This window comes from Lissotriton vulgaris, chromosome 4_1 (genome assembly GCF_964263255.1).
Source record: "Lissotriton vulgaris chromosome 4_1, aLisVul1.2, whole genome shotgun sequence".
Lineage (NCBI taxonomy): Eukaryota > Metazoa > Chordata > Amphibia > Caudata > Salamandridae > Lissotriton > Lissotriton vulgaris.
Genome location: NC_141691.1, coordinates 599,890,166 through 599,914,753, shown reverse-complemented (window position 1 = coordinate 599,914,753; position 24,588 = coordinate 599,890,166). Strand labels below are relative to the sequence as shown.

The following is a 24,588-nucleotide window of genomic DNA, read 5'->3' as shown; positions in this document are numbered from 1 at the left end:
TTTAACCCTGCTTGGTCCATCAGCACTAACCTTTGGAGCCTACTTGTCCAACTTTTCACCTTTATTAAATTCGGAGCTTGATCCAGGTGTCGACCTTCTAGTCTGACTTAACTGGTATGAAATAGTGAATGAATGCGCCCAAGAGGAAGAGCGAGCAGACAGATGGAGGAAGAGGGTGCAGAAAAATACTTGCGGGAGAAAGGAAGAGAATGAAACTGGGGACATGCTTTGAAAAATACTATGCACAGCCTAGAAAAAGAGTAAAACTGAGACTATAACTACAGAAGATTAAGGAGTGGGACGTAGTGATAAAGCTGGCAGAGGAAAAAGTAGAGACCGGAGATTGAAACAATCGAGGGAAGTGCACAGGTGAGAAAACAGGAGACTGTGAGACATGAACTAGGGTGGAAAAAGCTCAGGAAGATAAAAAGAGGAAGGAGGAAAAGGATTAAATGGGAGTAGAATTAGGAGCATGGAAGAGAACCAGAGAAGAGAGGCCATTAGAGGGAAAAGGTGACAGAGTTAAATACAGAGAGAGGAATGGAGGAGGCAAAAAAGTAAGATGAAAAGAATAAAGTCTGGAGCTACCGCCTTCATCACAATGCTGCTGCCCTGACAGTTTACTCACTGCCCACCAGTCCCTCTTATGCCAAGCATTAAAGGTGTTGGTCACGTGCCGGGCATTAAAGCTGTTGGTGACAGTTTGAGGTTAACCTCTGCACACGAAGCAGAAGATCTTTAGTTTGATCAGGCTGGATTAGCTCCTGGATAGTCAGCCTTGCTTCCGATGGCATCCAAAGGGCTGAAAACGATTCAAAGTCAGATGGGGGCCTACACGGAGCCATCAGTCCCAGGCTTGGCATCCGGAGGTGAAAGGTGCTCAGGTGTGCCACTGGATTATTTGTGTTGCTTACGCTTACCATGTATAGTGCAGCAGCACTATCCTTATATATAGAGTTATAGTTGGTGAACAGTGAATTACTGGGATGTTTTTCACCGATGGGTTCTGAGTGACGTCATATAGTCAACAAGAGTGAAACTCGAGTTGTCTTTGATGTCACTCAGAATCTCCGAGGTGAAAAACATCACCGGAATCTACTGCCATCTATAATATTATTTTATGAATTCTCCAACTCCCCACCTCACCTCCTCCAAGTCATCTGCCTCTGCTTTCAACTGTTACCCAGGAGCAAAGTAGTCATGGGAGAGCCTCACATAACACGACCTCTCCTCCCTGTCCCACCAAATATAAATAATTTTTAAATGCAATGTCTCGTGCGCCACTCACTACCAATCCCTCACCTGCAGAAGCTGCGCTCCTTACTTTCTAGCGCTGCTTTGACAGACTTTCAGAGAGCCCAGCCAGAGCAGCCTGGAATTCCTTTATAATGTTGCAACATTGGTTAACAAGTTCTGTGACCCACTGATGCTAGGTCATAGCAGTGTTTTACTGGATTTAGAATCTAACCCTTCACGCTAATAGCTCTTTATGAGAGCCATACATATCGAACTTTTAAGTGCAGCCAAAGTTTGTATACAGTTGATTATACTTTTCTCAATGTGCACAGTACATCACCTTGAAACGTGGTGCAATATTTACGCATAACACAGTGAATAAATAAATGCGTAAACATAAGCCACTGCTTTAATTTTATTTCAAGACTTCACATTCCAACTAAGCAATGTACCTCTTTTTTTTTTCTAGGCACCAGGCAAGATGGTTTCCTTTCAGACAAGATGGGGAACACCAGCCGGCAGCCAATCATGATGCTCACTTGAACAATGACTTGCAAAACGTAAATAACCCAGACTTTCATGAGGTGGTAAGTTCACCTGAGTTTTGCATTTTCTATGGACAGTATTTTATTTATTGTCTTACAAAAGTATTCTCCCTAATTTGTTTTACATTGTCCTGTTCCGTTTTCTGAAAATGATTAATCTATAATGGTGTGAGGTGAATATGGTAACTTTAACTTGGCAAGTATTTCCCTACCAGATCTTTATCTGCTTTATTACCTTTTGCACAATCTACCGTCACTTGAGCATTGTATATTTGTTGATGAAAGCAAAACTATACATTTTCCAGTACTCCATTTAATTATCCTTAATAGATGGTAATTTGAAAGAGATGTTACCTGCAGGATTTGACTTGACATGTTCAGTTTAGCGGTAGAATACCATAGACTTTGAAAATGCGGTAAACCTAAAAGGGGTTTAACAACACTGCTTGAATAAACCATTGACTAATATGTAGACCAGATTAAACTGTACACTGTATGTTCTCCCTGCTTAAGTACGAAAATAGCCTTCAACATCTATCTGGTTATTTTCTGTAGGCATTACTAGTGGCCAGGGATTCTATGAGACTTTTGCCTAGCCTTAGCTAGACCAAATTAGAGTTACAAAATGTGTTTATGAAAGTGGTGCGGGTTGAGAGTTAGGGCTAAACTTTTAAAGCTAGACACATGCATTTAAGAGCCACTAGGTTGTAGTGCTCAGGAAATCAGTGTGATACACAGATACGGGAAACCCAGGAGATCAGATCATAAATCAGAGCACAGGATGGTTGTAAATGTGTAGTCTTTTGTATTCTTTTTGTTATAGTCACTCAATTGATTATGCTACAAATTTCAAGCCGTTCTCATCATCCATTTTCTTGGTAAAAAACTGTGCCTCTGAGGCTTCAATGTGTGGTGTTTTGTCCCTAAGAAACATCAACGCCAACAAAAAGCACAAACCAAAAGGTTTGTAACAGTACAAGCGAGGAACCTTATATTAGCATTTCTTGTTCTCGAGAACGCGTTAAAGTATCAAAAATAATTCCTACTTTGGAGATGATAGGTCAGCGTTGCACTTTGCAACTATGTAGAACATGATATTCTTGATCAGATATGAAGTTTTTGTACTGATGGCTACTTCTAACTGCAGATTCCACAAATTTAGACTATCCCAGGCACTAGGCTAGGTCTGGAAACTTATCACCTAGCTTTGTGGTTCTCGTAGGGAATGCTGAGTCCATCTTAATGAAAGCAAGGTTGTGGTGACATCACTGGAGTCATATAGCGCTCACTTCTCTCACGTCAGTTCTTTTTTTTCTCTATGCCCTTCGACACTGAGTTGTAACTTCTTTCCTCACAAATTCAGCGCAGGAAAATCTTTTGAAAGTGCTTGTCAGTGCAGAGCGGCTAGGATGTCACCAGATAAAAAGTCGGGGTTTAAGCCCTTTTGCAGTTGTGACAGGCAAATGTCAATCACTCACCCTCACGATGACTACTTGTGGTGACTGAGGATCTTGGCACAACTTTAGATCTTGCGACCATTCCGTATTGTGAACCCAAAGGCAATCAAGGAATGCAAGACCAAACTTTTTATGGCCAGCAATGATCTTTGGTCTAAGTGCCACTTGGGTCCAAGTCTAGATTTCTTTCCCATTCATTGTCTTCCTCCAAGTCATCAGTAGAAAAAAGGAGATATTGCATAAAGAAGAGAAATCATATATACTCTCATCAGCATCATTCCAGGTCTGGGGGTAAGCCTCCACAACACACCATTCCTCTGGATGAATTTTCTTCAGAGCTGGATCTTGTGGGTTTTACTCCACCCCAAGACCCATAGGTAAAGCAGACTATGATTCTGGATTCACTACTGCCAATGCCCCTTACAGCACTGGACTACACAGACACAGAGCTCTCGGCGCAAGGGACTTGTGCAGCCCCATTCCTCTATGCTGTGTTGGAAAAGTTACAGTGTGCATCAGCCCCACAAGGAGTGCTGTTGGGTTCCACTGGAAGGTCCTTCTTCTGAACCACGCATCCCATGACAGCAGCAAGAGTAGTGCTGACACTGGTACCCTCGCCACCGCCTCCTTCAGCACCTGTGTCCCCTAGGACCTACCATTGGCACTACCCAAGACACTACAGTCCAGAAGAGAGAGCCTAAGGTTAATTGAGAAAAAAAGATTCAGAGAGGATTGTGCTAGTTCTCACCATTATTATTGGCTGACCAAGATATTTTTAGTTTGAATTTGGACCTGTTGCAGATACACTAAAGGGAGCAGGATGACAGAAGGGAGCATGCAACTCATCTGCCGCCTCCCATCTGCAAAGCTGGCTACCTGAAACAACAAAATGCCTGACATAAATATATCACCAGACATAGACATTTTTATTTTTATTTTATTTATTTAAGCTTGTATCGCGCACAGCTACCCACAGTGGGTTTCCCGGCGCTAGGGATAGACTGGAGAAGAAGGAAGCAGCTTCACCTAACTGAGCCAACAGCATGCTATTCGGCACGTTGAGAAAAAAGCAATGTTTTTACAGCCTTGCGGAAGCGAAATAGATTAGTCTCTAATTTTAGAGTCAGTGGGAGAGAATTCCAATATTTGGGTCCTAAGGTAGCGAAGGAGCGACCTCCCATTTTTGTCAGCTTCCATCTTGGCATGGTGAAATTTCCCATGTCTGATGACCTTAGCGGCCGTGGAGGTTTATAGGGTGTGACCAGCCTTTGGAGGTAGGCTGGGGCACTGCCTTGCTTAACCTTGAACATATAACAAAGTGCCTTGAATTTGATACGTTCAGGGATACTCAGCCAATGAAGGTCACGTAAGGCGGCCTTGGCTGAGGAGCGTCTAGGGATGTTTTTTAGCAGGCGCGCAGCTGCGTTCTGCACTACTTGTAGCACCTGTAGAGTGGCTTTGTCTGCGCCCAGATAAAGAATGTTACCATAGTCCAGGCGAGATGTTACGAGCGCCTGGACTACGGTTCTGCGGGAAGAGAGTGGAAGCATCCACAGGATCTTATGGAGCCACCGCAGTGTTGAAAAACAGATGGCCGCAACCTTAGTGGCCTGTTGTCTCATAGATAATCTGTCATCTATGATGACCCCCAGGTTGCGAACAGCGGTGGAAGGTGTTGGCGCCATACCCAATTCAATGGGCCAGTGGCCGGGACCCCAGAGGTGTTTATTCCGGCCCAGGATGACTACCTCGGTCTTCTCCCCATTCAGTTTGAGACAGTTTCTCCGCATCCAGTCGGCCACAAGAGAGAGGCCTGACTTAAGTGCGGAGATGTTGTTTACGTCTCTTCCTGATAGGGAGAAGACAATCTGGGTGTCATCCGCGTAAGAAAACAGGGTAAGCCCAGCCTGTTCAACAATGGATGCCAAGGGTTTAACGTAAATATTAAACAATAAAGGACTAAGGATTGAGCCTTGAGGGACACCGCGAGCAGATGGACAGATGGTGGAGGCTGCTTTAGGAGAGAACACTTGAAAACTACGGTCATTTAAGAAAGACACCAGCCAGGCCAAAGCTTGGCCACCCACTCCCAGAGATTTCAGAGAGTCAATAAGAATGGAGTGTGACACGGTGTTGAACGCTGCGCTCAAATCCAACAGGATGAGCGCCATGGTGTTACCTTGGTCGACACCGTGCCTCAGACTCTCCGTTACCCCCAGAAGTGCTGTCTCAGTAGAGTGTCTTGGTCGGAAACCTGACTGAGAGGGATGGAGAAAGGCGGTGCTTTCGACCAGTTTGGAAAGTTGAAAATTAATGTGTCTCTCCAGTATCTTAGAAAAGATTGGCCCACTTCTAGTTCTGGCCCGACATAAATGGCATAATTCTACACTGTCCTCAAAGGCAGCTGAGGTACTTGATTTGCCCCTTCTCGCCATGAAATGAAAGTCAAATATGCTCACTCACAATGGCAGAACCATCTGATAGAGCCATCTAGCCACAGATTCCTTACTTTAGAATCCTCCCCAGGTGCGAGCCTGGATCTGGATTTTTTCCCCCAACACGTCCGCGCGGCGAAAGAGGACACAGCACGACTCAGTTTCGAGGTCAACACACAATGTGATGTTGACTGAGTCAATTTAAACCACCCGCCAATGCACTGACCACAGTTCCTTTTTATACGAGCTTGCAACATGGATCCAGAGCGGTTAGGGGCCGTTTTTCTGCACATCTCTTTATTTTGGGTGAGAAACTGTGCTTTTTTGACACTGCCTTCAAGGTTTAAACCCTGTGGATCTTGTGACAGAAAAATGGTGCTCACATATCCTCATACCATCTGTTTGTGGTGCCTGGCAGACCACCATGACTCGGAGGAGTGTGGTCCCTGTCAGGGTCTGTGGCGGAAGGCGTTAAGAGAGCATCAAATGAAATTTCTGGTGGCGTGACTGTCTGAGGCACTCCGCTCCTCCTTTCTGGAGCCAGGGCGACTCTAGGCCAAATGCGGGAATATTACACTTCCTTGCATTAAGTCTTTGGGCCTCAATTCCCCTCAGGCTTGCTTTCTAGGCCAAGGAAGTGCCCCAACTGGATCCTCGCCTGTGGTTTTCCCCTTGGTGTTAGTTGAGCCCTCTGAATCGTTATTGGTACGAGATGGGACCGGTGCACAGCCCTTCAGGTTCTTCAACTTCGGCGTCAGAGTCCGGTCAGCCAGTGACGCTGGTGGCATCCATCAATGTCGCGCCAATTACTCTTCCTGATGTCCATCCATCTCCACCCCGGTGCCGGACGGTGTCAGATTGGGTCTGATGCTGTGCCAATGGAGCCTTCGGCTTTAAGCAATTTTCCATCTGTCCCTATAAACCCTGTTTCTGCTCTTCCTATGGAAATGCCTAGTTTGGCAGATGAAGGCGAGAATATAGGGTGTCACAATGGGACAAGTGGTGTGGCGCAGTGGCCAGGGGGACTGACTCCGGAACTCGGGGGCTCACAGTTCGCTCCCCGGCACTGGCGGCAGATCAGCCGAGCACCATGTGATTCTGGGCAGTAGCTTGCTTAATCTTCCTGACTGTCCCCAGTGCCTTGACACCCTCGGGTAATTGTTTGCGCTTTACAAATGTCCAAATTTACCTTAGGGAAGTAACCACAACAAATGTACAACCCTTTGGTCAATACTGTCCAGTCTCCTTTGGAGGAAAATTGGCTTACTGAATTGGGTGAGGCTATTGAACTTGAGCCCTCCCCAGTTTCAGATTTACATCTCCGCCTGGTAGGGCCACAGAGGTGAGTTCCTCTTAAGCTGCCGTATTGAGGAGGGCAGCTATTGTCTTAGAGTGTCAGCTTCCCTCAGTGGAACTATACACCGACCCTTTGGTTGATGTTCTTCACCAGGGTAAGATGGGAGAGGAACCCTTACTCCCTTATGAGTCTCTACATGACATATTGTTAGGGGTTTAGGTACAGCTGGTAACAGGAATGCCTGTTGTCCGGGCTGTATCCTACAGGCATCTGCTTGCTCCTGGGGATCCCAATTGTCTTTTCAAACATCCTTCCACAAAGAGTCTGGTTGTGCAAGCAGCTAAAAGCAAATATGCCCTCTGGTTCCACCAAGCATTGAGTTGAGCTGGCCGGAAATTGTGGGAGGACTATAGTCTCTTCCGTCACTGCATCACTAGGGTCTTCGAACACAACATGTGTTCTCTGCAGACTTTCCCATGCTTGATCAGACACAGTGGCGAGTTTGCTGCCTTCTCTTCCGAAGGAAGCCAAATGGAACTGCTACGCCGGGTGCAAGATGGCAGAGAGGCAGCAAAATTCAGCATAAAATGTGGTATGGACACCACTGGTTCTGTGGGTAGAGCTATGGCTCAGACTTTTTTTGGATTTTCAGAGCCTGTACAGAATACCTTGAAAGATATGCTGTTTGATGGTGTACATTTATTTGGTGCACATGCTAATTCCGCGTTTCAGGGATTTAGAGCTACACGGTGTGATAATGCATAGGCATGCTCTTGCAGGATCTGGTTGGATCTTTCTTTCTGACTTGTGTGGACAGAGGTGTTTAGAAATGTCTGAGTTGAAATGTGTATTCTAGTTGCGACCAGTGTGGTGGTTCTGCTTACTGGAGGAGTTTATGGTTGTATAGCTATCCTTGTTGTTCTTTACACGTGTTTATCTGAAAGAGACACGTTAGTGATAGATTCCTTACCTTAGAATATCCCCAGGCGTCAGACTGGATCCGGAAATTTTTGCGTAGCAATACCCCTGCGCGTCGGTAGGCGCCGTCCGCGTCCGTCGTCGGCGTCGTTAGCGCCGGAATGACGTCGTCGGAGTACTTAGACGCCGCCCATGCGCGCTGACGTCAGTTCTTCTTTTTTCCGCGCCAGCTAGCGCAGATCCGGAGAAGCTCTACCCTAGTCATTTTTTGACAAAACTTTTTGATCTTTTTAGGTTTAAAGCATTTTTATTAAGACAAAAAAACATGGGGTAGGGGAGAGGAGGTTAAGGTTACATACAGTATAGCAAGAAGAAGCGTGTCTCAGGAGCGTTGGTCAAAAGTAGTCCGGTGGTCCAGAAGGAAAATACAACAAATATAAGGCAATTAGGCAGTTTGTGTAACCTTCTCATGCACTCCAGCACCCCACCCAAAGTCGAGCGCGAGTAGCCATCAGCGATCCAATAAGGCCTAACCCCACCCCTCCATGCCCCCCACCCCCGATAAAGGAAAAAGAAAGGAAACAACACCCCAACTCCCCCGTCCAATGGCCCTGTCTCAAGATAACCTGCCCCCAACAGCCCACACCCCATCCCCCATGCCCCTATCTTTTGTACACTCTAATCCACCGGGGTCACCGGTGGCGTAAGCCTGAGAAGGCGAAGGTACCTCGGGCAGGTGAGTTCCCGGAATTCCGTGGACAGTAGTGCTAGGAATGGTTGCCACAGTTCCTCAAATTGATCCACATCCCCAGCCACTGTAAGCGACATCTTCTCCATACCCAACACCTGCCAGAGTCTATGCAACCAACCAGAAATGGAGGGGGCAGTGGCGGTGCGCCAGTGAATAAGAATATTCTGGACCCTGAGCCTAGCGCGATAGCAATCTGTCTACCCCTGCGGGACTTCAACGGGTACATGAGATCATTGGGAAGGCCTAACAGAACATACGCTGGGAAGCGTGGCAGCTCAATCTCAAAATGCTTATCTACCTCATCCAAGACCTCCTTCCAATAAGCAGTCAGCACCGGGCAAGCCCAAAGAATGTGCGAGAGAGTACCCTCCTGTCCGCAGCCCCGCCAACACCCCTTGTCAGTGTGTTTATGCATTTCGTATAGCCTCTCCGGGGTGTAATACCAATAAGTAGACACTTTAGTAAATGTCTCTGTAAGTCCAGTGTGGTATGCAGAGTGCCTCGCCCGATATGCAATTTTGTCCCATTCTTTATGACTAAGTGTTCTACCCAATTCTCCCTCCCTGGGTTATGATAGTGAAACGTCGGGGGTTGAAGTAATTTATACAAATCAGTAATTAGCTTGGCGTCCGAGGTCCGGGTCACCAACCACCGCTCATATGGTGTGATTTGGCGAGCTGTGGTGTCGCGCACGTGGGGTTGGAGAGCCCAGTGTCGGACCTGCATATAGCGCAGTCTGTCCATCTCCGTCAGGCCGAAGTCCTGTCGAAGTTGCTGGAAAGGAATCACGCCATCCGGCCCATAGATCTGGAAAAGCGCCCTACAACCCGCGCTCACCCAGTGGGAAAAGGCTCCCGGCTCCAGGCCTGGTGCAAAGTCCGGGTTACCCACTATGGGCGTGAACGGCGAGGGGAAGGTGGTCAAGTCACGGGCTTCGCAAATCGCGTCCCACACCCGCAGGGGGGTCCGCGTGACAAAAGAGGCGTAGAGATTAGCAGGGCGATGCGTGCGGCGCAAGAATGGAACCTCCTGGAGGGTGCGGCCCGCCACTGCCTGGTCCTGAAACAGCCAGCGTTTATCGGATTCCCACCTGCTCCACTCCACCAAGTATCGCAATTGTGCCGAAGTATTTCCGGAGGTACGGGATGCCAAGACCTCCCGCCTCCGGAGCAAGCGTGGAGAGGACCCTCTTCATCCGCGGCCTGTGGCCTTGCCAAACGAAGCGGGAGATGTCAGCTTGCGTTTGCTGTATCCAACCCACAGGGGGTTGGAGAGGTAGAGCGCGGAAGAGGTACAGAATCTGGGGCAGCACCGTCATCTTAACCGCCGCGATACGACCCAGCCACGACAGCAGACCCTTGTTCCACCGGCCAAGTTCCTCCTTGATCTTCCTGCTGAGGGAAGTGTAATTGGCTGTGACCATCTCGGACAGTGTGGGCGCCAGCAGAATCCCCAGGTATGGCACCGCAGACGAGGAACACTGCATGGGAAAAAGACGTTGGAGGTCTCTCCTGGTGTCCGCAGCCAGTGACACGTCCAACGCCACCGACTTGCTCATATTCATTTTGAAGCCGGCTACTCGCGCAAAGGCGTCCAGTTCCTGGACGCAAGCAGGGAGTGACCTCTTGGGGTCGTCTAGGGTCAGCAAGACGTCGTCCGCGTAAAGGCTGACTGTGTGGACATATTGGCCCATCTTAACCCCAATGGCGTCAGGATTATTGCGAATCCTCTGAGCAAACGGCTCCATATAGAGGGCGAACAGAAGCGGCGAGAGGGGACAACCTTGTCTCGTACCGCGTTCGATGGCAAAACTACCGGAGCTGCACCCATTGACTCGCACCGACGCCGATGGACTTTTGTAACAGTTGAAAACCATGGTGCGGAACTTCTCACCGATACCCAGTTTCTCGAGAACCAGCTCAAGGTACGGCCAATGAACCCTATCAAAGGCCTTCTCCGCATCAACTGATAGCAACATCCGCTCCCCCGGGATACGCGAGGCCTTTTCTAATACATGCGCCGCTCTTTTGGTGTTGTCCAACGTCTGTCTACCGGGTACAAAGCCCGCCTGGTCCGCCTCCACCAGTCCCGGTAAGTGTAGACCAAGCCTGGATGCTAGAATCCCTGTGTATAGCTTGAGGTCAACATTTAAGAGTGAGATGGGCCTATACGAACCACACAAGGTCCGGTCCTTCCCGGGTTTCGGGATAACTGACACCGTGGCGTTGAGGAGGTCCGGTGGGATAGCGCCAGGCTCGGAGAAGGAGTTAAACAGTCGAGCCAGGATTGGGGCCACAGCGGTGCAGAAGGTCTTATAAAACAAAGCTGTGTAGCCATCCGGGCCCGGGGCCTTACCGTGCTTTAGTCGCGCTATAGCGGAAATGACTTCCTCAACATGGATGTCTCTCTCTAGATGGTCCGCCTGGGCGGAGTCCAGCACCGGGAGGGCTACTGACTCCAAATAGTCCTCGGCGTCCCGCGGCGAGGAGGGCTCCCCAGCGTACAGTGTCTCGTAGAAGCTGCGAAATGATTCCGCCACCTCCGCGTCACCAGAAACAGTAACCCCGTCCGCTCCCACCAGTTCCCTCACGACATTACGCTGCTGCGCCACCCGGAGTTGATGGGCCAGGAGCTTACCACACTTGTCTCTCCCTGAGTAAAAGGCATGCTTCAGGCGCAAAGCGGCATATTCCGCCCTATCAAGATCTAGTGCTGATAAGAGCTTCCTCGCTGCTTTCAATTGCCGCCAAACTCTCGGAGCCCCTGTGCGGCGATGAACCTGCTCAAGCTCCCTGACCTGCGCAGTCAGTTCGTCCCTCTTACGCTGCCGTTCCCTATTTTCGGCTGAGGAGATGGAAATAAATTCCCCTCGGAGGACCGCTTTCAAAGCTGCCCACTGCGTTGCTTGAGACGTGTCGGAGTTGCCATTGTGGATCAAATAGTCCTGAATGACCTCCCCTATGCGCTTCACAACCGACTTCTTATGTAAAAGAGTATCGCGAAGACGCCACATCCCTCGAGAGGGAGAGGCCCCCGGCCACTTGAAAACGCCGGAAACTGGCGCATGGTCAGACAGGGACAGGACCCCGATATCCGCCGCCACGGCGGCAGTGCGCATCGGTCCACTCACCAGGAGGTAATCCAGCCGCGAGTAAGTGCGGTGCGCGTGGGAGAAGTAGGAGTAATCCCTATCAGTGGGGTGCAAAGAGCGCCAGAGGTCGTGCAGATCCATCTCCTCAATCCGATCCTTCACCGCGCGGGGAAGTTCCCCGGTCTGCGGGGAGCGTTGCGCCGACCTGTCCATAGCCGAGTCGAAAACGATGTTCAGGTCTCCCCCCAGGATAACATGGCGATCGGGCGAGGCAGTGACGTCCACCAACAAAGAAATCTAGGAAACTATCCTGGTGATCATTCGGGCTATAAATGGAACCAACCGTAAAAGCTGTTCCCCCCAGGCGCATGCGGTATGCAAGGAGCCTCCCCTTCTGTTTGGCATATTTATACAGAACCTCGCCTCTAAAGGAGCTAGCTAAAAGAATGGCCACCCCCGCTGTCTTGGTCGCTGCTGAGGAGAAGAACTGAGTGGGGAACTTGGCAGAGCGCAGCCTATGGCAGTCCCTGGGCAACAGATGGGTCTCCTGCAGGAGGCATATATCCGCCTGCGTCCCCTCCAGCAATGACAGGATCGCCCTACGCTTCACAGGGTTATTCAGACCCTTAACGTTCAGGGTCACTACCTTTAGGGACGGCATTCTACCCGGGGAACAGAAGCGCTATGCAGCAGGCAAGGGGTCGGTAGGCGGGGCGTACGGGGCAGGCGCGCGGAAGAGGCCAGGACAGGCCAAGCGTAGGCATGGGTAGCATCGGACGGGACCCTCCCAACAACAAAACAACCCTTATTCCCCCCCCAAAACATACTCATGGCAACTAGCCAAAAACAAAAACAGATGTAAACACTCCATTGTCTCAGTCAAGCCCAAAAAACGGGCAAGTCCGTAGAAAACAGAAAAGTGGACGTCCAGCCACTCACCTCCAACCGCCCCCTCCCCGGCCACAAACCCAGCGTCGTAGAGGCTAAGAATCTCTCCCCCCGGAGTGAATTCAGGCCGTCAAGGCCACGCCATTGGAGTCGGCCAAGTCCCTGGCCGCTGCCCTCAAAGCATCTGCCATGTCCGCCCTGATAGTAGGGGAATCAGGGCGACTTGCACTCGCTGGTGACTGTCTCCTCGTCGACCTCCGTCGGCTCCGTCTCTCTGGACGCCTCCAGGATGGTGTAGCTCCGTCTTCCTCCGTGGCCGTGAGGCCCAGTACTCCGCAGATATCTTGTAAGAAGCGCAGTTGGTGTAGCACCCCGTTCCACCGAAAGATCAGACGGAAAGGGTGTCCCCAGGAGTAGGGCGTCTCGTGTTCACGCAAAAAGTCAGTGGCAATCCTGAAGGACCTGCGCTTCTGAAGCGTGATGGCGGACAGATCTTGGTAGAGCGCCACAGGCCGCTCCCTGAAAGTTAAAGGCTGCTTCTTTCGGGCCTCCGCCATGATGCGTTCTTTCAGCGGAAAGTCGGGCAAGAATGCCAAAATGTCCGGGGGGGGGCGCCGATGACTGGCGCTGTCGACCCACCCTATGCGCTCTGTCAATGCGGACAGGGAAGTCTGCTTCTTCTCCCAAGATCTCACGGAACGGGTCCTGTAGATAGGCCACCAAGTCGGTCCCCTCGTCCGCGGATGGGACACCCCGCACCCGGATGTTGTTCCGCCTGGACCTGTTCTCAAGGTCTTCAGAGTGGGCCTGGAGCTCGACACATTGCTCCCGGAGGCGGAGAACGTCCTGTTGGAGATGGACTATCTCTTCGTCTCGGCGCTGGCTCGCCGTCTCCACTGAGTCAACCCGCTCGCCAAGGCCTTCCACCTCCCTGCGCACTTCACGGACTTCACTAGCCACCTCTCTCTTCAACGTCTGAAAGTCTTCCTTGAGGGAGCTGAATAATTCCTCCATAAAGGACCTCGTGACCGGTCGTTCGCCTCCAGTCGCATCCGCTGAGGCCGGGAAGACCCCGGCGACGGTTGCGTTCTGTCCCGCAGCTGCTGGGCCCTGCTGAGCATATCCGGCAGGGTGCGGTCCCCCGTCCTTGAGCCGCCTCTACCAGTCATCGTGATCGCTGCAGTGGACGAGGCCTAAGTCCGGCCGCAACAGAGTTGCCCAGCCGCCCGTGGGCGCCAGATGTGGAGACAGCTCTGCAAGCAAGAGTGCTGCGTCACAAGCAACAAAATGGCGGTCCGGCCCGGGCACCACCAGTCGCGGCGGCCGACCAGGGCGGCAACTGAGATCCAAAGCAAGGGTCACTCTTCAGTCCCTCGGGAAGTCAATTCAGTAGTGGAGGCGACAACAAGCGCCCGCCAGCCAAAGGCACCGACGGAGGCCACCAACACCAGCTCCTCAGGGACAAGATGGCGGCAGGGCTGGGCCAGGTAGAGCGGCCAGGGCTGGCAACACTGCCGGCGACCCTCGGGATACAGCGATCAGAGAAAGCCCGCAGCCATTGTCATACAGTTCCATCTGAGGGCCCCGACGGGCCGATCCCAGTGTCGAGGCCTTCGGTCGTCGTTCACGGGGCCGGGACCCGCACAGCACAGTGTGTCGCTGTCGCTAATCGGAGGGACAAGGCGCAAACTCAAATCCAAAGTCTTCGGAGTCCCCAAGACACCGTCTGCGGGGCTCCGATATCCTCCGGTGCGCGGCGGGTCTGGTCCCCTCCGAATCGGCAGCTTTCAGCACCAGGCCCTGCCGACGGATCGGCAGCTTTCAGCACCAGGCCCAGCCGAGGCGCCTGGACAGCATTGCAGTTCGCTCCGCCCCCTAGGTTCTCCTCCGTGCTCCGATCTTTGATCAAACTTTCAAAGTGCTTCCTCCGAGGCGATGTGAGCCAAAGTGGTATCAATGTGCGCACCAGACACTCCGGCACACTCCTCTCGCTCGCTGAGCAGCAGCGGGGGGAGAGAAGCGCAGAAAAAGGGGCTCGAGCTGAGCCGGGCCGGAGGAGCTACGGGAGGAAGCGTCCGCTCACCCCGCCATCTTGGCCATGCCCCTTTTTGATCTTTTTGATCATTTCTCTACTCGAGTCTTCGACTCTAACGGTGCCGGTAGGGATGCCCGGGTTCAAACCCTGCTCGAAGTGCGACCGACTGATGTCTGTTACCGACCCCCATCGCCGGTGCCTGAAGTGTTTAGGCCTCGACCACGACGACCGCACCTGCTCCGACTGCTGGGCCCTGACGTCTAAAGCTAGGCGGGAGCGGTCCCGCAAGCGACTCGAGCTCCGGCAGTCGGCCCCGCGCCGTTCCAGGTCCCGGTCCCACGGGAGGTCGAGGGACCGGTCGCGGGGTCGGAGTCATCGCAGCTCCGAGAGTGGACATCGGTCGTCAGGATCCAAGTCCTCAGGTAAGAGGCATGAGAGATCGTAGAGACGTCATCGTTCCTCCGACCCACCCCGACGCTCGCACGATGCGGCCAGGGGTTCGGGTGACACCACCCACGCGGCTCCGCCGGAGTCGCAATTGTCGCCGCCTGCCCCACATCTTCGGGTCCCTGGGCACGGCGCGTTGCCAGAGGAGATCGAGCGGTACCTCAAGGCCATGAGGTCCCTCCCTCGGGTTCCGTGGCGCCTCCGGGCCCAACGGTCGGGTGCTTCGACCCGACGCCATTGGGTGCTTCGGCCCCGACGCCGCTGGCGACTTCGGTCCCGGCGCCGCAGGACCTCACCGGATCCGCTTCCCGATCCGGGTCGTCGCCGGTCGACCTCACGACCTCTCCGGCGCCGGCCCCGCGGGTGTCGCCCCCGGCGCCCACTGTGGACGCCGTCCCCAATCTTCCCTTCGGTCTGACTCTGGCGCCGGAATGGCGCCTCTTCCGACGGCCTTTGGAGATTTTTATTTCCATGAGGAGGCCCCGTCTGTTGCCCCTGTTTTACAGGAGACGGGTGACGAGGGTGACTGGGAGGGGTCTGAGGACCCTCTGGCACTGGAGTGCCAGTCTCAAGAGGACTGGACATATGAGCTTGGGGAGGCCAGTGGTATTGACACTTCGCCAGACACTGGATTTGTCTCCCCTCCCACCATGGCTACGGAGGAGGGGGCTGCTTACAGTGTAGTGTTGACGAGGGCGGCCAAGGCCTTAAACCTTGAGCTCCCCGTCGCGGCCGTGAGGACTAACCTCCTCACTGAGGTACTCAAACCGCAGACAAGCTCCAGTGAGCCTCTACTGCTGTTCAATAAGGCCTTGTGTGACGTTCTTGTGGGCACTTGGCCCAAGCCCGCCACCGGTCCGCCTGTGGATAGGAACGTGGCCAGATGCTACCGCCCGGCCCCGGGCGACCCTTGCTTTTTGTCCACACATCCTACCCCAGAGAGCCTGGTTATCCAGGCCTCCACTTCCCAGACCGCATTCCAGACGGCTCCGCCCGATCGGGAATCCAAACAATTCGGAAAGAAAGTGTTCTCGTCCCTGAGTTTGGGGCTGCGGGCTGTTAATACCGCATGTCTTTTGGGCCGTTACACCCACACCCTGTGGGACACGGTTGCGGACGTGCTGCCACAATGTCCGGAGGAGGTCTGGGCTAAACTCGCCCAAGCCCTTGTGGAGGGCCGAAATGCAGCGCAATATTCCATCCGGTGTGGGCTGGGTACCACGGACTCACTGGGCAGGGCGATGGCAACGACAGTGGCGGTTCGACGCCACGACTGGTTGAGGTCCGCCAACTTTTCGGGCGATGTCCAGGCCACACTTCTGGACATGCCGTTCGATGGCCGTCGCCTCTTTGGCGACAAGGCAGACCATGCGCGTGAGCGTTTTAAGGACTCCAGGGCTACGGCCAAGTCCTTGGGCCTCTCGGCCACACGCCAGCAATCGGGTGCCTTTCGCTCCTTTCATGGCCACGGAAGGGGCGCCCCCACACGTGCTGCCAGCCACGCACCGCAGAATGTTCAACAGCGCGGTGGCGGCCGTGGAAACCACCGTGGCGGCGGTCGGGGACAACGGCGAGGCCAGTCCACACCTCCCTCCGCAGCACCTGCCTCAAAACCTTCCTAGTCCGAGTTTTCAGGCCCATGTGACGCCAGTGGGGGGCAGGGTTCGCCATCACCTCTCCCACTGGCGCACTGTCACGTCGTACAGGTGGGTGCTGCAGATCGTCCGAAGGGGCTACTCCCTCCCCTTCGAGGCGACCCCTCCAGCCATGCCACCGCAATTCCACCGCTTGTCGGGGGGTCACTTGCAACTTCTGCAAGAGGAAGTCACGGCCCTCTTGGCCAAGGGGGCCATCGAGCGCGTTCCTGGGCCAGAAGTAGGGTGTGGTTGTTACTCCCACTACTTTCTGGTACCCAAGAAGGGGGCCTACGCCCTATCTTGGACCTACGGAACGTCAGCTGCTTCCTCCAGAAGGAGAAGTTCAAGATGCTGACTTTGGCTCAGGTCTTAAATGCCCTGGACACTGGAGACTGGTTGGTAGCGTTGGACTTGCAGGATGCTTATTTTCACATTCCCGTCCTGCCGGCCCACCGGCGTTACCTGCGGTTCACGGTAGGCCACGAGCACTTTCAGTTTACCGTGCTCCCCTTCGGCCTTACCAGCGCCCCACGGGTGTTCACGAAGGTGATGGTGGTGGTTGCAGCGCATCTGCGCAGGTTAGGGGTGTCGGTCTTCCCCTACCTCGACGACTGGTTGTTGAAGGCGGGCTCGCCCCAGACAGTCGTCGGCCACCTCCAGACTACGGCCGACCTCCTGCACTTGCTGGGGTTCTCCATCAACGTGCCGAAGTCGCACCTGTGCCCCTCTCAGAAGCTCCTCTTCATCGGAGCGGTTCTAGACTCAGCGCAGTTTCGGGTCTATCCTCCCGAACAGCGGGTTCGGGGTATTCAGGCTCTGATTCTGATCATTCAGCCTTTATCTCGAGTCTCGGTCAGGGTGACGCTGCAGCTTCTGGGGCTGATGGCCTCCTGCATCCTTCTGGTGCATCACGCACGGTGGCGGATGCGGGCTCTGAAGTTTTAGTGGGCTCAGCATCAGGGCAACTTGTCCGATCATGTCTTGATCTCGGAGGGCACTGCAAGACAGTTGCAGTGGTGACTCGCGGACCGCGATTGGGTCAGTGGCAGATCCCTCTCCCTACTCCACCCGGAGCACGTGGTTGTGACGGACGCGTCCCACCAGGGCTGGGGAGACCACATGGGAGAGGCGGAGATCAGAGGCCTCTGGTCTCCGGCGAAGTCCCGGCTCCATATCAACCTTTTGGAGCTGCGGGCGATCCGACTAGCACTGAAGGCATTCCTCCCCTCTCTCTGGGGGAGTGTAGTGCAGGTGTACACGGACAACACCACCGCCATGTGGTATTGCAACAAGCGGGGTGGGGTCGTGGACCCTATGCCAGGAGGCTCTGCGCCTCTGGCAGTGGCTGGAACGTCAGGGTGTGATCCTGGTGGTTCAACACCTGGCAGGTTATCTGAATGCCAGGGCAGACGAACTCAGCCGTCTGTGCATGATGGATCACGAATGGCGTCTGAACTCGGACGTGGCGCAAGGCCTCTTTCAGCAATGGGGAGAGCCTTGATTAGATCTATTCGCCACAGAAGAGAACACGCAATGTCATCAGTTCTGTGCGTTGGAATTTCCAAGGCGGCACTCGCTCAGAGACGCTTTTCGTCGTGAGTGGAGTTGCGGTCTATTGTACGCCTTTCCGCCTATACCACTTCTGCCCAGAGTGCTGAAGAAGATCAGGCGCGACCGGGCCCAGGTTATTCTTGTGGCTCCGGACTGGGCACGAAGATACTGGTATCCCGTGCTACTCAGCATGTCAGTCGATCCCCCGGTTCGTCTGCCTCTTCGGGAGGACCTTCTGTCGCAGCAGCAGGGGACGGTTCTGCACCCGAACCTGTCCAGTCTCCACCTACAAGCTTGGAGATTGAGCGGCGGCAGTTGAGGCCATTTGACTTGCCTCCCGAAGTCTGTGATGTAATTCTGGCAGCCAGGCATCCCTCCACAAAGTCGGTATACGCCTGCAGGTAGAACAGATTTGTGGCATGGTGCACAGCAAAGGCTGTGGACCCACTCTCTGCACCCCTTTCTGAGGTTCTCCTCTTTCTTCTTTCTCTTGCCCAGCAGGGCTCTGCTCTGGGCACTATCAAGGGGTACCTTTCTGCCCTTTCCGCCTTCTTACGGCTACCTGATCAGCCTTCCTTGTTCAAGTCCCCCATTGTAAATAGGTTTTTGAAGGGCATCACACACATGTTCCCTCCTGTTCTCTTCGTGATGCCCCAGTGGGACTTGAATCTTGTACTTACTTACCTAATGTGTGCTCCCTTTGAGCCGCTCCATAACTGTCCTCTCCGTCTTCTTACTTTAAAGACTGCTTTCCTGGTGGCCATCACCTCTGCCAGGAGAGTGAGTGAGCTCCAGGCTCTTTCTTCTACACCTCCTTTCCTCTCTGTCCATCCGGACAAGGTTGTGTTGCGGACGAGACCCTCTTTCCTGCCCAAGGTTGTCACGGCCTTCCACATCGGGCAGTCCATTACATTGCCCACCTTCTTACCGCCTCCGCATCCCTCGAAAGAGGAAGAGAGGCTCCACCATCTGGACCCAAAACGTGCGCTCTCTTATTATCTGGATCGCACACGCCAGTTCCGGGTGGATGACCAACTCTTTGTTGGTTACGTGGGCGCTAAGAAGGGAAAGGCGGTGCACAAGCGGACCATCTCGCGGTGGATCATCTTGTGTATCCAGGCGCGTTACTCCTTGTTGGATTGCGGGCTCATTCTACTTGGGCCACGGCGACTACCACTGCCCTGGGCCGAGGATGCCCTTGCAGGACATTTGCCAGGCAGCTACGTGGGCCTCGCTGCACACGTTTGCAAGACACTACTGCCTGGACAGCCAAGTCCGGAGGGATTGCTTCTATGGCCGTTCCGGCCTCCAGGACTTTCTGGTGTGATTATTGGTTCGCAGACCCACCACTGGGGTTGGTATTGCTGGGGTATCTATTCTAAGGTAAGGAATCTATCACTAACGTGTCTCTTTCAGATGCACAAGTTACTACTTGTGTAACGATATATCTGTAAGAGACATTAGTTAGTGATAGATTCCTTACCGACCCACCCATCCTCCCCGTTCTGCGAACCGATATCTAGGGTTAAGGTCATCCCCTTTCAGGGCCCTAGTTTCATGGCACCAGTGTTGGTTCTATCATGGCTCTGCGTATCTGGCGCGGAAAAGCTGTGTATCAGAACTGATGTCAGCGCGCATGGCCGGCGTCTAAGTACTCCGACGTCATTCCGGCGCTAACGACGCCGACGACAGATGCGGAGCCGCGGACGACGCCTACCGACGCGCAGGGGTATTGTTACGCAAAAATTTCAGGATCCAGTCTGACGTCTGGGGATATTCTAAGGTAAGGAATCTATCACTAACTAATGTCTCTTACAGATATATCGTTACACAAGTAGTAACGTGTGCGACTAGCCCTTACTTTTGATCAGTTAGCATTCTAATGGTGCATTTATTCTGCTGAGTTATTTTCAGTAAAGTTGTATTCTTTACAGTATATTTCAGGATACATGACTTTCTGGATTATTATTTACTGCTTGGCGCAAAAGTCATGACCTTCTTCAGCTCTGTCGATTACAGTTTTCAGCTGTTTATGTGGGATTTTCATTGGTACCTGATATACGGGTCTTGCAGTTTGCTTTACTCTGCAGAAGAGCTCAAGCTCAGGAGTTGATAAATTCATGGTACGTTCGGTACTGTATGTGAAGTACCTTTTGTATGCTATATGAGCATATCTAAATATATAGTTTTGCAGCGTGAATCTTTCTGCATTCAGTATGCTGTGCATTATTCCGCGGTCTTGTGGTTGGGTCCGGAATCGTAGTCTTTTCTTTGTTTTTTTGTTTTTTTTCGTAGCCCAGATGGGCGCCGACGTCCCACCCCTTGGTGTATTTCCGGTGACGTCGGCACGCTTCCTGCGGAAGCACCCACTCTTGGGCGCCATCTTCAGATTATTTTTTCCGCGGTTGGGTCTGGATCGTTCCCGAGAGGGCTCCAAACATTTTTGGAGAAAAGAAGAAAAAGAACAAAGTTTTGGACGAAAAAACATTGGAGAAGACTTCAGGAGACTACATCATCGAGAAGATCGACGAAAGAGGGAAGAGAGTTCCAGAACTTCGATTTTCCATCGAGGAATGCAAGCGCAGGGGGCCCCCTGAACGCATGAGATGTACAAGACTCCTTTTAAGTTCTGTGCGAATTGCCTCCACAAGTACGCACAGAAGGACCAGCACCCGGTTTGCAACCTCTGCCTACCGGTAGACCACGAGAGCAGCGCCTGCTACGCCTGCTCCGCCTTTATGCCGAAAACTCTTCGAGTTCGAGCAAGACAGAGAGTAGCCAACGCCATGATGCAGGGCAAGGGCCAGCCTCCATCCCTTCGAGACCTGGGTCGATCTTCAGACGAAGAAGACAACAACGCCGCCGACGAAGACGACGGCTACACTGTCGTAGAGACCGATATTACGAAGACTCCAAAGAAGGTAGGAGACTCTACGGCCCCTAAAGCCCCGAGAGACCAAGAGTCTCGAAAGATCGAGGGAAAATCCTCGAAAGCGCCGGCGCCGAAAGCTTCGGCGCCCGCACCTAAACTCAGGCCCAGTGGATCCTCTGAGAAGGAGTCCCCGGCGCCGAGAGCTGAAGAACAGCTAAAGCTGTCTAAAAACGTCTCCGAAAAGGAACATCCGACGCAGAGGGAGAAGGACCGGAAAAAGGCCCCAGCGCCGACGCCGAAGATAAGCTCGGCGCCGAAACCTTCGCCGGCGAAAATTTGTTCTATGCCGAAGAGATCGGCCGACCCATTAGACGCAGATCTGGCTGCCGAAATGGAGAAGAAGAAGAGGCGTCTCTAAGCAGAAATGGAAAACATCCTGCAACAAAAAAAGGATTTCGACGCCAGGATGAAAGACTACATAATCCCGACCAAGCCCAAGCCACATGTGCATGAGGTGTTCGAGGAGGAAGAGGATGAAGTCAAGGAAGAGTCTGGGAATGTCGAAACATTCGACGAACCGGATGAAGACGAGGCCTTCGACTACTATGAGGAGGACGGCGACCGCAGGACGCTCCTGGGTTCGGCGACCTCGGAAAGCCAGGAGATCGACTGGCAGGATGTCGACACAGACTCCCGAAGAAAGCATCGACACTTATCCTTCGAGGCCTTCGGCGCCAGATGACAATGGCGTGTACAACACGGTCATCAGGAATGCAGCGGCTGTCTTCAAGGTGAAACTCGACGAAGAGCAGCAGAAGGCTGACTTTCTCCTCGAGACATTGCTCCCCACACAGACCAAGAGCCAGTACCTGCCAATGCTAGAAAGTGTCATGGCACAAGGGAAAGAAGCCTTCAGGGAGCCGGCTACTTGCAAGGCAGTCACCCCAAGGACTGAAAAGAAGTACAAACATTCATCCAAGGACCCAGCCTATATCCAGGGCACGGTCTCAGCGGACTCAATCATTGCTGTCACAGCAAGGAAGAGGGCTAATGTGTCTACTACCTCAGGACCACCTCCAGACAAGGAGAGCAAGAGAATGGACTTGGTAGGGAGAAGAATTGAAAGGAATTCTGCGATGCACTGGCGAATGGCCAATTCCAACGCACTACTAAACAGACATCAGTACCAAATCATGGAGGAACTGGGCAAGTTGATGAAAAACATGCCTCAGGAATTCAGAGAGAGAGCTGAAAACCTAGTAGAAGAGGGGAAGAATGTGGCAAACTCTTGCATCAAGACAGCTCTGGACAGAGCGGACACCTCCAGTAGGCTCATGATGATGGGCATCACAGAAAGAAGACAAGCCTGGCTCAGGGTGTCAGGCTTCAAGCCAGAGGTACAACACAGCATACTGAACACCCCGTTCAACGGACAGACCTTGTTCGGGGCCCCAGTAAACGAAAGGATCAGCCAACTAAAGAAGGACAATGAAACAGCAAGGTCCATGGGGGCATTGCAGTTCAGAGGGTCCAAAAGGGGCACCCCATCACGAAGGCCCAACGGCAGGAGTGGGAACCAGCCAGGAACATCGCACCAGGTGTTCCAACAAACCCACCAGACGGAGAACCAAACACAGCAAGGCCAACAAAAGCAGTCCTGGCAATACCAGCAGAGGGGCCAGCCCTTTCGCGGAGAGGCAATGGACGGGGCCAGAATAGGAGGGGAGGTCAGCAACCCCCCACCAAGTGACTTGGTCAGGCAGCATGTGCCCACCCAAATAAGAACTCCCAGGGTGAGGCACGAAAACAGCACGCAGGGGTCAGACGCACTAAGTACCTGCGGGCATGTGAGACCAGTGGGAGGAAGACTAAAACATTACTTCTAGGAGTGGAAGAAAATAACTTCAGACAAATGGGTTCTAAACATCATGCAGTTCGGATACTGCATAGAACTGGAAAAGACACCAACAAGCAGAAAGCCAAAGAGAAGGCTACTAGCAAAGAAAGAGCGGCAGCTACTCCAAAAGGAAGTGGGAGAGCTCCTGCAAAAACAAGCCATAGATCCAGTACCTTACAGAGAAAGGAACAGAGGGGTGTATTCTACGTACTTCCTGGTGCCAAAGGTAGACTAAACAATGAGACCCATCCTGGACCTAAGGTTCTTAAACAAATTCATAAGAACGCAAAAGTTCAAAATGACATCCCTGCAAGAGGAGCTCCCTCAATTGCAAAAAGGAGACTTCATGGTCACCATAGACCTAAAGGATGCCTACCTGCACATACCAATGAACAGAAGTCACAAACATCTGCTCAGATTTGCCATAGGGGAGCACCACTATCAGTTCACAACCCTAGCATTCGGTCTAAAGTCGGCGCCAAGGGTCTTCACAACGTGCCTAGCAACGGTCGCAGCACACTTAAGAAGGGAGGGAATACACGTATACCCTTACCTGGACGACTGACTAATAAAAGCAAGGTCATACCAGATATGCAAAGAGCATGCACAGAGAGTGACAAGAACACTGATGGACCTGGGATTCTCCATACACTGGGGGAAATCCTCAATGGAACCGGAACAGATAAAGATCTTCCTGGGAGCTCAGATCGACACCGTACAGACCAGGGTGCTCCCAAGCGAGAAGAGGTCAGTTGCACTGGTGAAGGAGACAAAACTCTACCAGAGGGGGCAAGCTCGGACAGTGAGAACAGCGAGCAAGATCATGGGCATGATGGCATCATGCATTCACCTAGTGCCAAATGTGCGGCTGCACATGAGACTCTTGCAGGAGTGGTTACAAGGGCAATGGTCACAAGCAACAGGGCGTTGGGAGGATCTAGTGGTTGTAACGCACACAGTGCAGAAAGAAATGGCATGGTGGAACATGGAGAACCTGACAAGGGGAAAGCCTCTAACGCCGCCAATGCCAACGGTGACCATCACCACAGATGCATCCCAGAAGGGATGGGGAGCTCACATGGAGAAACTCAAAGTGAGGGGTCTGTGGACACCAGCAGATGCGATAAAACACATAAATTTCCTGGAGTTGAAGACCGTTTTCCTTGATATAAAAGCCTTTCAGACAAAACTGTACAACCAGAGGGTGTTGATCCAGACGGACAACACTACAGCGATGTTCTACATCAACAAGCAGGGTGGAACACAATCGGCCACGCTCTCGAAGCTGGCACAGGAGATATGGACTTGGGCCACATAGACCTGCTAGCCATTCATCTGCCAGGAAAGGACAACGTAGAAGCAGATTGGCTCAGCAGACAGACATCGGCAACCCTCGAATGGGAGCTCAATGCACAGGAGACAAAAAGGCTGTTCGACAGGTGGGGGACACTGTCGGTGGACCTATTTGCAACACGCCAAAATGCAAAATGCCGAAGCTTTGCATCCAGGCGGCCCGGGGAGGGGTCTCTGG

At 52.7% G+C, this 24,588-nt stretch overlaps 1 protein-coding gene across 1 annotated transcript in view; it reads left to right on the top strand.

Annotated features, from left to right (window-relative positions):
- Positions 1-24,588, top strand: part of HERPUD2 (HERPUD family member 2) — a 339,768-nt gene that overhangs the window by 272,855 nt on the left and 42,325 nt on the right. The window contains exon 8 of the mRNA XM_086964819.1: positions 1,706-1,823. Within this exon, the coding sequence (XP_086820945.1) occupies positions 1,706-1,823 (118 nt within the window). The remainder of the gene's footprint in view (positions 1-1,705; positions 1,824-24,588) is intronic.